General features: G+C 40.1%; 1 protein-coding gene across 1 annotated transcript in view; it reads left to right on the top strand.

Moving 5' to 3' along the window:
- npat (nuclear protein, ataxia-telangiectasia locus) overlaps positions 1–13,723 on the top strand; it is a 54,955-nt gene that overhangs the window by 10,728 nt on the left and 30,504 nt on the right. The window contains exons 3-7 of the mRNA XM_063054126.1: positions 5,651–5,711; positions 7,054–7,126; positions 8,711–8,754; positions 9,068–9,322; positions 11,643–11,724. Of these exons, the coding sequence (XP_062910196.1) occupies positions 5,651–5,711; positions 7,054–7,126; positions 8,711–8,754; positions 9,068–9,322; positions 11,643–11,724 (515 nt within the window). The remainder of the gene's footprint in view (positions 1–5,650; positions 5,712–7,053; positions 7,127–8,710; positions 8,755–9,067; positions 9,323–11,642; positions 11,725–13,723) is intronic.

The raw sequence follows: 13,723 nt of genomic DNA, 5'->3' as shown, positions 1-13,723 counted from the left end.
GTCTGCTGAGTTCCTCCAGCATTTTGTGTGTGTTGCTCAGATTTCCAGCATCTGCAGATTTTCTCTTGTTTGTGCACCCTTCTATTAGGACTTTGTAGTTAATTGATTGGAAATTTGTTGATCACTTCTCTGAATTGATTAGTCTATTAAAATAGAGATATTTTCATCTTTATTAGCTGTTTCAGTGCTGGACCAATTGTTATATTTTTCTTTTTTTTTATTGACACACATTTTGTACAACTAATTTTATAATTTACTACATTTCATGTACTCTCCCAGTTCTGTATTACACACAAAATTTAATTTCATTTATAAATCCAAATCAGAATTCATATAATTGGATATCATCATGGGTGGGTAGATTGATAGATCTAATTTAGTACTATTAACCTTGGATACTAATAGCACCAATCTAGCTCTGAAGGTCATTAATTAGTGCTAGGAATTTGCGTAACTATATTTTGAATTAGCTACAATATTGCATAATATGTTGTATACTTCAAGATTCCAGAAATATGCTTGTGTGATACTTTCAGATATAATACAATATATTTTCCAGTGTATGTAGATGTAGTATCTTTTCAACTGTAACAGCTTATTTTGTAAGGATTCAGGAAACCTCAAATAGGAACTAACCCTTCATTAGTGCCTTCACCATTGGAGGAAAATATCTCAAAGTTCTCCTTATTTTTTTTCTTCTCTCCCCTTCCATCAGGCTGAAGATGCAGCAACTTGAAAACACGTATCACAGGGTCAGGGTCAGGGACAGATGTTTTTCCAGCAGTTATAAGACTCTTGAATGGACCTCTTGACTCTTCAAAAATCAAAATGTTGTTATCAAAATAGCTATACGACTTTGAGATTCATTTTCTTGCAGGTGTTCACAATAAAACAAAAAACTACCTTATTGTCTACCTGCACTGCACTTTCTCTGTAACAGTAACACTTTATTCTGCATTCTTTAATTATTTTTTCCTTGTACTACCTTGATGTACTTGAGTTTTCAAGTTATCTGTGTGGATGCATGCAAAGCAAAATTTTGTCATGGTAATTTTGGTACACGCCAGGGTTTTCCTCTTTGGAGCAAAGGAGGATGACTTGAGAGAAGTGTATAGGATGTTAAGGGGCATGGATAGAGTGGCTAGCCAGAAGCTTTTACCCAGGCAGAAATGGCTAATAGAAGGTGGCATAATTATAAGATGATTGGAGGAAGGTATCGGGAAATGTCAGAAATAGGATTTTTTAGAGTGGTAGGTGTGTGAAATGCGCTGCCAAGGGTGGTAGTGGAGTCAGATACGTTTAATCTTAGAGTAGTTTAAAAGGTTGGCACAACATCGTGGGCTGAAGAGGGTGTGCTGTAATTTCCTATGTAAATAACAGACCAATTACTAATTCACAGAAGTAGGATGAAAAGCCAGTCTGTTTACATTTGACGAGTGTTTGAAGGAGCAGAGTTGGCCAAGACAACAGGAGAACACTCAGTGTTTTAATCAGTAGCATGGGATCTTCAAATACACTTGAACCCTAGAAATGAGCTGATGATCCATTTAAAAATAAACTACATTTCTGTAGCATTCTTCATAGTCTCAGAAAATCCTAATGAACATCATGCAATGCGAGAAATTAGCCGATTTGCATCCAGCACGTTCCCACCAATGGTGGTACCATAATGACCAGATAACCTGATACCGGATAAATATTGGCCTGGGTATTTGGACTAACTCCTCTGCTCTTCCTCTCATTAGCAGTCTATTACGTCAGTCATTCTCTCTTCTCTCCTCCTTTGAGCAGAAGATACAAAAGCTTGAACGCATGTACCACCACACTCAGACAGTTTTTATCCTGAACAGAACTTGTTGCTAACAATGAATTCTTATCTCTCAATCTACCTTGTCATAGCCCTCCCGCTTTATATTGTTTACCTGCACTGCATCTTCTTAGTAACACTAATAGTCTTTATCCTGTTTTCTTTATACTAAGTTGACGTAATTATATATGGCTTGATCTACTTGAATGGGGTATAAATGAAAGCTTTTCATTGTACCTCAGTACATGTAACGGTAATACCCTCTAATCTGAGCAGCATCTTAGTCAACCTGCACCCTCTCCAAAGCTTCCATGTAGTCTAGTGAATTACATATGATACTTCAAGTGCGGCCTAATCAAATATGTAGCTGCAACATGACTTGCTGACTCTTGTGTACTTGGTGCCCGGACCAATAAAGGCAAGCGTACCAGATCTCTTCTTTACCGCCTTATCTACTGTGGGCATTTTCAGGCAGCTATGTACTTAAACCCCAAGATCCCTCAACATTGATGCTATTATGGGTCCTGCTATTAACAGTATACTTACCAAGGTACAACACTCCACACTTGCTCAGATTAAACTCCATCAGTTATTTTTCTGCCCATATTTGTAGCTGACATACAGTTGAAGTCAGAAGTTTACATACACCTTAGCCAAATACATTTAAACTCAGTTTTTCACAATTCCTGACATTTAATCCTAGAAAACATTCCCTGTCTTAGGTCAGTAAGGATCACTATTTTAAGAATGTGAAATGTCAGAATAATCGTAGAAAGAATGATTTATTTCAGCTTTTATTTCTTTCTTCACTTTCCCAGTGAGTCAGAAGTTTACATACACTTTGTTAGTATTTGGTAGCATTGCCTTCAAACTGTTTAACTTGGGTCAAACCTTCCACATGCTTCTCACAGTAAGTTGGTGGAATTTTGTTCCATTTCTCCAGGCAGAACTGGAGTAACTGAGTCAGGTTTGTAGGCCTCTTTGCTCGCACACGTTTTTTCAGTTCTGCCCTCAAATTTACTATTGGATTGAGGTCAGAAAATAATGTCAAGTCTGGTTCATCCTTGGGAGCAATTTCCGGTCACCTGAAGGTACCACATTCATCTGTACAATCAATAGTACCCAAGTATAAACACCATGGGACCATACAACTATCATACTGCTCAGGAAGGATATGCATTCCATCTCCTAGAGATGAATGCATTTTGGCGTGAAAAGTGCAAATCAATCCCAGAACAACAGCAAAGGACCTTGTGAAGATGCTGGAGGAAACGGGTAGACAAGCATCTATATCCACAGTAAAATGAGTGCTATATCGACATAACCTGAAAGGTTGCTCAGCTAGGAAGAAGCCACTGCTCCAAAACTGCCATAAAAATGCCAGACAACAGTTTGCAAGTGCATATGGGGACAAGGATCTTACTTTTTGGAGAAATGTCCTCTGGTCTGATGAAACAAAAATTGAACTGTTTGGCCATAATGACCATCGTTATGTTTGGAGGAAAAAGGGTGAGGCTTGCAAGCGGAAGAACACCACACCAACCATGAAGCATGGGGGTGGCAACATCATGTTGTGGGGGTGCTTTGCTGCAGGAGGGACTGGTGCACTTCACAAAATAGATGGCATCATAAGGAAGGAAAATTACGTGGATATATTAAAGCAACATCTCAAGACATCAGCCAGGAAGTTAAAGCTCGGTCGCAAATGGGTCTTCCAAATGGACAATGACCCCAAGCATACCTCCAAAGTTGTAGCAAAATTGCTTAAGGACAACAAAGTCAAGGTATTGGAGTGGCCATCACAGAGCCCTGACCTCAATCCGATAGAACTGATAAAGTGTGTGTGAGCCTACAAACCAGACTCAGAATAGAACGAAATTTCAGCAACTTACTGTGAGAAGCTTGTGGAAGGCAAGCCAAAACATTTGACCCAAGTTAAACAATTTAAAGGCAATCCTACCAAATGCTAACAAGTGTATATAAACTTCTGACCCACTGGGAAAGTGATGAAAGAAATAAAAGCTGAAATAAATCATTCTCTCTACTATTTTTCTGACATTTCACATTCTTAAAATAAAGTAATGATCCTAACTGACCTAAGACAGGGTATGTTTTCTAGGATTAAATGTCAGGAATTGTGAAAAACTGAGTTTAAATGTTTTTGGCTAAAGTGTATGTAAACTTCTGACTTCTACCGTATATTCTTCTGTATCCTTTGATAGTGCTCTCCACAACTCTACCAATCTTTGTGTCATCCGAAAACTTGCTAACCTACCCATCTTCCTGTTTAAGATGGCGCTGGTGAAACACAGTGATGACCTGCAGGTAGTAAACAAAACTTAACCAATTTATTAACCACCATTTTTCTCGGAAACGATCACTACAATCAATAATTTGTAACCTCCCCTTTGGAGTTGAGCTTTTGAACTGCCTGTACAACCTGGCCATTTTGCAGTATGAGGGGAAGTCTTGAAGGCGCAGGATGGTTGCATCGTAGTGGGTGCAGGCTGAATGGAGGCAACGGGGCTAGGGCCTGAGAGTGGAGAACGAGCCACTGTTTGGCCATTGCTGGAGCGGAGTTGAGGCAATACGAAGCAACTGGTCCAAGGCGAGGCAGCGGGGCTAGGGCCTGAGAGTGGGGAATGAGCCAGTGTTCGGCCATTGCTGGAGCGGAGTTGAGGCAATACGAAGCAACTGGTCCAAGGCAAGGCAGAGTGGAGGTGGCTGGGCCTGGGCCTGAAAGCAAGGAGTGACCTGTTGTTTAGAGCCAAATCGGAGAGGCAGGGTACAGACCAATTTGAAGTGGCAGAGCCCGGGTCCAAGAACGTATCAAAGGTCTGAGAGCAAGGAATGAGCGAGGTTTGGCCAATTTAAGTGTGCCAGTTCGAAAAGATCAAGGTGTCAGGTCTGGAGGAGAGGGATGGGCTGCTCCGTGGGGTTTACTCGTCTCTGCATTGAACTGAGGCGGTGGCCTGCAACTGACAGGCTGCTGAATCAGCTGCAGTGATGACAGGCTTCGTGGCCGTGGACTCACTTTTGTCAACTTCAGTTCTGAATGTTATTTGTTGGCATGAATTGGGGTTTTTTTCCTGCACATTAGGTGACGGATTTTTTAATGAGTTCTGTTGAGTTTCTTTGTTTTGTGGATGCCTGTAAGAAGACAAATCTCAAGGTTTATATAGTTTATGTACATTGATCTACTTTGATCTACATTTTCATCCAAGGCACTTACTTGTATGTCACAAACAACAGAGATTGCAGCAGCAATCTTTGCAGAACACTGATCACAGACATCCAGCCAGAATTAACACCCTTCCACCACTGCACTCTGTCTTTTACATGCAAGCTAATTCTGAATGCAAACCATCAAGTACTATGGATCCCATGCGTCTTAATATTTTTGTATTAGGCTAACACGAGGGACTATAAAATCTACGTGGATAATATCCACTGCCCTATCCTCAGCAATAACCTTTGTCAACTTGTCAAAAAAATCTCAAATCAAGTTTGTAAGGCATCATATCCTGCAATGCTGACTGTCCCTGATCAGGCCATAACTTTCCAAATGTACTTCAATCCATCCTATAGCAGTTGGCCATTTGAAAAGTTATGCCGTTTGTATTAGTCCAGTCCTTCTTCCTATGACTATGGCAAGTTATTGTGTGATATCTTCACCACTCTTGTGGTTCTTAAGCAGCAATTTTTGGTATTTTATTTTGCATTTTTTTCATAGGAATATCTACTTCCACTGCACACTTGCAAATTATTATTGTAAGGTAACTGATGTTCATGTTTTCATGTTGAATTGCTGACTAATATTGAATTTTCTTATTTTTTAACCAGTCATTATTTGGAAAAAACTTGAAAACTATTCTTAACGAGTACGTGGTTATGAAGGCAAAAGGTAAGTATTAATGTGTTAGTAATTGTTTTGAGTTTGTGGTATTGTTTCCTCACATTTCTAATATTCAATTAATAAAATAACCTATGAATTTAACAGGCAAATACAGCAACCAGGTGAATAAAGAAACATTTTTATAACAAAGTGAAATGTAGGAACTTGTAAACATCAGAAAACTAATGATAAGACATAGGAACAGAATTAGGCCATCTCGTCCATTGAGTCCACTCTGCCATTTAATCATGGCTGATCCTTTTTTTTCTCTCCTCCTCAACCCCATTTCTCGACCTTCTCCCGGTAGATTTTGGTGCCATGTCCAATCAAGAACCTATCAGTCTCTGCCTTAAATACACCCAACAACCTGGCTTCCACAGCTGCACATGGCAACAAACTCTACAAATTCATCACCCTCTGGCTAAATAAATTTCACCACATCTCTGTTTTGAATGGATGCCTTTCTGTCCTGAGGCTGTGCTCTCTTGTCCTAGACTCTCCAACCATGGGAAACATCCTTTGCACATCTACCCTGTATAGGCCTTTCAACATTCAAAAGGTTTCAATGAGATCCTTCCCCTCCCCCCACCCCCATCATCTTTCTAAATTCCAGTGAGTACAGACCCAGAGTCATCAAGCGTTCATCATATGATAACCCTTTCATTCTTGGAATCCTGATGTTGTACAGGACATAATTAAAAAAAGTAATCCTGTAGATTACTAACTTGTATCCAGGCAGTATTAAAGGACGTGAGCTTTTGTCCACATCGTGGAAAACAGAATTTGTTATTTTACATTCTATGGATGAAACAATTTATGTGAGTTTCTTTCCCCTTTCCAGTGACCTTTCACCTGTACCTTTTGTTATCTCTGAGTGGTTATTCACAGTCTATGATCTTTCAACAAAACTTCAATGCTCCTGCTCGTAAGCTACACTACAGCATGTTCAACAGTCATTCATTTGTAAACTGACCTATTCTGGCTTCCAATTCAACAAAACTCAAGTTTAAAATTCCTACACTGGGTCTCGTGTTCATTTGTGGTCTTACTGTTTTATCTTTGTAAACTCAGGAAAGCTCTGCAAACACCTGAGAACTATTGCTCCCGTACCTTCTCTAATCCCTTCCATCTGGAGTTCATATTCCAAGCTGATTTGTCTTCATTTTATTTTCCTCATTTGAATGTGTACTTTAGTTTGATGTCTAATTTCAACATTTAGTATGTGTTGTTTCTTTTGACGGCCCTACAAATGTAATCACCTATATTGGAGCATTGAATTGGTTTAATAAGAGGCTTTTTTCCCTTGCCTAATAGTTTAGATTTTTTAAAAATTTTCCACTTCTAATTCTAGATTCAATGCCAGAAGCACCTGCTGTGTTGCCATCTTTGTGGAGGAAATTGGAGTATACTCTTTCTCAAATTAGGTAATGCGATAAAATCTAATTACTATTTTTAAAAAGAAATTGTGTTAGTTCATTGGCACCATCATTTAAGTTTCTTCTAAAGAAAACTGCCTGGTTCTTTGTTAACTTGGAAACAGAATTGTTTCCTGTTTCAGACAATTCACCTTGGCATTTATTTGTTGTATTATCAATTATGGTATAAAGCTCTGCCTAGTTCATACTCTGTATCTTAATGCTCTATGTAACAAAGTTAATTGTTCTCTACTTTTTGCACATGTTTATCAGTTTAGCGCCATATTACAAAGCAGTTCATACCTACTAGGAGCTGCACTAAGATCAACTAAACTGGTGTTATAAGAACATTTTATGACCACTTGTGTTCAATCTGCTGGTCTTGCATTTGTATCCAGGTTAAATGATGTAAAGTTTTTGGATAATGCACTTTACATGAAAGTGTATTTTCAATATGAAACAGATATTTTTGGAGTATTTCACTTTATCCTCTTTATTCTTGAAAGTGATATGGTTGGACCTCAAATTAAGGCCCTAAAGTGAGGGGCGGTTGATTTCAATAGCATAATAAAGGACTTGAAAATAATTTGGAAGCAGAGGCTTGCAGGTAAAACAACATCTGACTAGTGGGAATCTTTTAAAATAGTTAATAAGAGTTCAGCGCCAACACATTGTGGTAAAGGTGAAAGGCAATGACTGCAAGATTAGGGATACTTGTATGACAAAGAATACTGAAGATTGAAACATATGACAGAGGCAATTGTCTTTGACATTCCTTGTCAGCCATGGTTGTTTATTAACTCCATCCACAAGAACTCTACATCGTCTAATCCTATGTCACTTCTTGCTAAGGATATTTTTTATACCAGCAGAGCTACCCTACCACTCTACCCACCTGCCTCTCTTTGACGGAATGCTCATGCTTGGATGCTTAGCTCTCATCTGTGATCTTTTTTTCAGCTACAACTCAGTGGAGCCCATAATGGCATACCTGCTGTTTTCTAACTGTACTCTAAGCTTGTCTATCTTGTTTAATAAACTGCGTGCATTCAAATATAACATTTACAGTCTTGCATTCAGCACCCATCCCTCAAATTTGTCTCTATCTTGCCTGGCATTAAAATTCTTAAACTTTCCTAAACTTTGTGTTTTATTTTTATTCTGCAAACATTAGTAGCCACAGTAGCATGGAGTTAGCACACCACTATTGCAGCTTGGGGTGATTAAAGTTGGGAGTTCAATTTTGACACTGTCAGTGAGTTTACATTCTCCCCATGACCACGTGGATTTCCTCCAGGTACCCTGGTGTCCTTCTACACTCCAAACGTGAATTGATTGTTGTAAATTGCCCTGTGATTAGGCTGGTGTTAATAGGTGAGTTACTGGGTTGTGCAGCTCATTAGGCTGGAAGAGCCTGTTCAGTACTGTATCTCTAAATAATTGAAATAAAAATCTCTCCTTCCCTTTTTACGTTAACCACACTTTACCAATCTGTTGGAAGAGAGCATTCAGATTGATTTGAAGTGGAATTATTATTTTTTAACTTTTGATTCTTGAATCTACCTCTAACAAATGTATTTCTTTTATTTACAGGAGCTTGCAGCAGAGCTCTGTTGCACTGGCTGCAAACCAAAGAGGTATCTTTTAATATATTTCATACAAAATAATTGTTGATATTCTTGTTATTTAGCATAGAGAATACTAGGGTTTATCTTACGTTTTGGAGCCAAATTATGGGTGAAGGGTTAAACCAGCATGAAGCCATTTGCTGTCAAAGAGAAATTGGCGTACCAGGAAAAGATAAGTAAGTGACGCATCATGCAAATAAAAACTGAAGTATTTAGAGTTTTCCATGTTGATAAAAATCTGCAGCAATTGCACATCGTGTTTTGCCAAAGGGAAACTGAATCCCCATTCTTTAAAACTAACTTCAGCATTGGTGTTCCACAGCTCGAACAAAAAACGGTTTGAATGAATTAAGACGCCAAGGGAACAGTTCTTCAAGGCAGGTGTCCAGGGCTAACGCTGGCCTCCTGACTATTCCTTCACAAACAGAACAGAGGATTATCACACCTTTATCTGCAAGCCCAGTAGTCATCGCACACAGTTCTGGAACCAGTTCATTCATTCCACAAGCTCGACCAGATGGTGGCACAAACCAAATCCATTCGCAAGATACAAGTCGACCTGCCACTAATTCAACTGGTAAGTAGGTTCTTATGGAATGTAAACTGAGGTTTACTGGAAGCAACAAGCTTGATTCCGGGGTAAGTAGGCTAAACCATGTTGTTTGTTGTCTAATCTATGATGAAGTGCTGCAGGATTTTTCTACTGTCTGTCCGCTCCATGTAGAATGTCAGAATTTGTTCCCACTTTGATTGATGATAGTAGTTTGAATTTGATTTTGATTGCACTACAGTTGAATGTGTCCATGCTAGACTGCCTTAACTGAAGCCTCAATGTCTGCTTGTCACTTTTTTACTGTTGATATCATTTGTTGTTTGTAAGGTGAATGGAACTTTTTAAACTTATCTGTGAAATACTTTTAAAGTTCAGTTGTCTACTACTGGAAGTGCACTTAAAGGATTTAACTCCCAAAACTGCACACATTGTTTTCAGCAAAGCTTTCGGAACATCTAATAACAATGACTGCCAACTTGTATTAATGTTAGATATGTATAGAACAGTGTAAGGTTGTTAGTCGTCCCGTTACTTGCTGCCCACTGTGCCATGGTGTTTAGGACTGCAGTGAAGGTCCTCTGTCTCTGGTGGTGTTCAGGGCTTCATCAAGCTTCCTCTCGGTTTTCATGACTGTCAGTCATGCAAGTCCCGGGTAGAGACTCAGAAATACTGTCTGTTACGTACCCCGTAACTGGGTTGCCAAACCGGCAGAAATGGATCACTCAGTTGGAGTCTGGATTACTAGAACTAAGAAAGTTTTATTAAAGAAACAAGCAACACAGTAATCGAAAGGATAATAAATGCAACAGTTCAGCAATGATAAACACACATGTGCACAGAATTAAGATAACAGCATCAATCAAGCTCTATCGTTGTCCAGGGATAAATGACCAATTTCAAAGTGACACGAAGTTCAGTCCAATTTAGTAGTTCAGTTCGCAGTAATCGTTGCCATGGCGATGGATAACGTGGGGGGAGAGAGAGAGAGAGAACGACTGATCATTCAGAAACGGCTTCCACTCACAGACCGGCGATAATTGCTCACAAGCAGCTTTTGGGCAGGTCCTTGGTGATGTCACCTGAGGTCACCGACTGTGACCCCTCCTCCAGATGCGGTCGATCCTCTGCAGTGAACCCGGCACCCAAGCAAGGGTGGACACACACCGGGTTCCCGCTGATCGTCCCTTTCCACTCTGTGCGTTTAAGGCTGATCCCCCGATCAGCCGTTTTAGAGCTTCCCACCGACTTGTGAGAGGCGCACCGCTTCCAGGGTCTCATTACCTCCGGTGTCGTGTGTCCTGCCTTAGCGAACCTGTCCCTTTTTATCCCCCTGCTGGGGTATCGCCTGTCCATCACTTCAAACAGTTCAGGATTCAAAGGCAGAGCCGCTCCAGACAGCTCTCTCTCTCTCCCGTCCCTTCATTACACATCTCCAGATGCTGTTTCGTTGTGTTCCTTATCTCTCTCTTGAAGACAGGTGGCAGACCAACTGCTGATCACACAGGACAGCTAACATCTTATCTATGTGTATTCTTGTCACACGTCACACACAAATGTAGAAGGATTCTTCATTGCTGTTTCTGTAACCATCTTGTTTTACCAGTCAAGATTGTCAGGCCTGAGCTGAACCCCCAAACCTGGAGGACCGGTGGACTACGCTTAGTCTGGCCTCTATCCTTTGACCTGTTTGGCATGAGTGACCCTACCAGGGGCTAAATCATAAAGCCCTGACTCCAACCTACATATCTCTCCAGGTCATTGAGGCATGGAAGCCTCCAAACCACGACAATATTGTGGTCCTCTTGGAGGAGTAGTCCCATTAGTGGTTCAGTTTATTACACAAATTAACTAAAGACATGTGCTTTATTAAACAAGACTGTAGCTTTGAGTTAAATTATTTTGGTGCATTTCCAGATATGCCCTCTTCTGGTTACTGCCATCAGGGAGGAGATACAGGACCCTGAAGACACACACTTAGTGATTTAGGAACAGCTTCTTACCTTCTGCCATCAGATTTCAGAGCAGTCCACGAACACTATCTTGTAATTCCTTTTTTTTCTGCTCTATTTATTTTGTAATTTATAGTAATATTATGTCTTTTACTACTACCGCAAAACAACTAATTTCATGCACTTTTGTCAGTGATAGTAAACATTCTGATTCTGAGTAGATAAATAGTTTGTTTTTTTAAAAATACAGTATATAATTTTAAAATTCAACTTTGCAAGTAATGAAGAGCATTGAGTCATATGTTGTGAATGTAAATCAAAAGTAATTAATCTCTAGTTTGCCGTGCTAATTCAAATTTGTATCATAAAAGAATAAGTTTAATTTTTCTTTTTAGGTGAAGTTCTTCACATTGTCGTTCCTGGACCTCATGATCGAAGATTACAACCTGAACATGTTTCTCCAGGGAAACGAAAGTGGTAAGCTAGTAGGATGCTAAATACTATGATCAAAATCAATAAAAATTTTAAATGATAAATTGCACATTTCTAGTGTAATCTACTTTGCACAAGATTTTTATTGTGCGATTCAATTTCTTGACTGTTTAGTGTGTTTGCAAATCTCTGCTTTCCCCTCCTGTGTGTTTGATAAATCTTGATAGATGCAGGGATTAATAAACTTAACAAAGCTGTCTGAAGATCTAAACTTCATTTTCACAAATATGGTAGTCTAATCCACTGATAGAGAGTGATATGTGCTAGAACAACCAGTTGACTCAAGATGGTCACTAGTTTGTGATAACTGAATAAAATTCCAAGTTATTTCATTACATTTAAGATTTACAATTTTTAAAAGTTTTTAACTAGAACTTTTGTTACAATATTAATATGCTAAATTCAATTTTTATTTCATGATTATATAATTCTTCATATTAATGAGAGGTTTTGAGGTAGCATTTTCTTTCCTCTGGCTTGCTTTCTGCTTATTAGGATGGTCTGACTGTATCTCTGACCTCTTCCCACCCTGTCACTTGTAAAATGCCATTCCCTTTTCTCTGTTTCTCTGTCCCTGCTGCATCTGCCCTCTGGGTGAGGCTTTTCATTCTAGAACAACAGAGGTGTCCTCATTCTTCAAAGAAAGAGGCTTCCCTCCACCCCACAAGCCTCTAAATCCAGCACATAGTTTTCCGTAACTTCCACCATCTCCAATCGGATCTTCCACCCCCCCCCCTTTCTGCTTTCCACAGGGATCACTCCCTACACGACACCTTTGCCCATTTGTCCCTCCCCACTGATCTCTCTCCTGGTACTTATTTTTGCAAGCAGAACAAATGCTACACCTGCCCCTATACCTCCTTACACCCTACCATTCAGCGCCCCAAACAGTCCTTCCAGGTGAAATGACACTTAACCTGTGAGTCTTTTCGGATCATCTACTGCAGTGGTTCCCAACCACCAGGCCCGAAGATATGCTACCGGGCCGCGAGGAAACGATATGATTTGGTGATATGAAACGATATGAGTCAGCTGCACCTTTCCTTATTCCCTGTCACGCACTGTTGAACTTGAACCCCCCCCAACCCCTGGTGGGCCGGTCCGCAAGAATATTGTCAATATTAAACCGGTCCGCGGTGCGCAAAAGGTTGGGGACCCCTGATCTACTGTATCCAATACTCTTGGTGTGGCCTCCTGTATATTGGAGAGGCACGACATAGATTGGGAGACTGCTTCGAGCATCTGCACTCCGTCTGCCAGAAAAAGCAGGATCTCCTGGTAGCCACCCATTTCAATTCTACTTCCCATTCTGACATGTCAATCCATGGCCTCCTCTACTGTCACAATAAGGCCACATTCAGTTTAGAGGAACAACACTAAATATTCCGTCTGGGTAGCCTCCAGACTGATAGCATGAGCATCAAATTCACGAACTTCCGGTAATTCCCTCCACTTCATTCCCTGTTCCTGTTGCTCTGTCTTACCTCATCTCCTTACCTGCCCATCACCTCCCTCTGGTGCTCCTCCCCTTTCTCTTTCTTCCATGGCCTTCTGTCCTCTCCTATCTGATACCCCCTTCTCCAGCCCTTTATCTCTTTCACTAATCAAATTCTCAGTGCTTCACTCCTCCCCCCCTCCCTAGTTTCATCTTGTACTTCTTCCTCTTCTCCCCTTCCTTTGCATTCCTGATGAAGGGTCTCGGCCCAAAACAACACTCTTTTTCATAGATGCTGCCTAACCTGCTGAGTTCCTCCAGCATTTTGTGTGTGTTGCTTTGGATTTCCAGCATCTGCAGATTTTCTCGTGTTTCTGACTGTATCCATGTCATTTTCAGTTGCATTGATTTCTATTGAATTTTTTTTCTGTGCAATCAGTGTATTTTAAGCAACTATTTTTGTATTAAATATGTGTCATGTTAAAGTCATAGTAGCAAGATTTTCTCATCAACAAATACAGTAGTACACTGAAACAACTTAGTACTACA

Source organism: Mobula hypostoma, chromosome 7 (assembly GCF_963921235.1).
Source record: "Mobula hypostoma chromosome 7, sMobHyp1.1, whole genome shotgun sequence".
Taxonomy (NCBI): Eukaryota; Metazoa; Chordata; class Chondrichthyes; order Myliobatiformes; family Myliobatidae; genus Mobula; species Mobula hypostoma.
The sequence above is the reverse complement of the archived record's forward strand: the minus strand, read 5'-3'. Positions and strand labels throughout refer to the sequence as shown.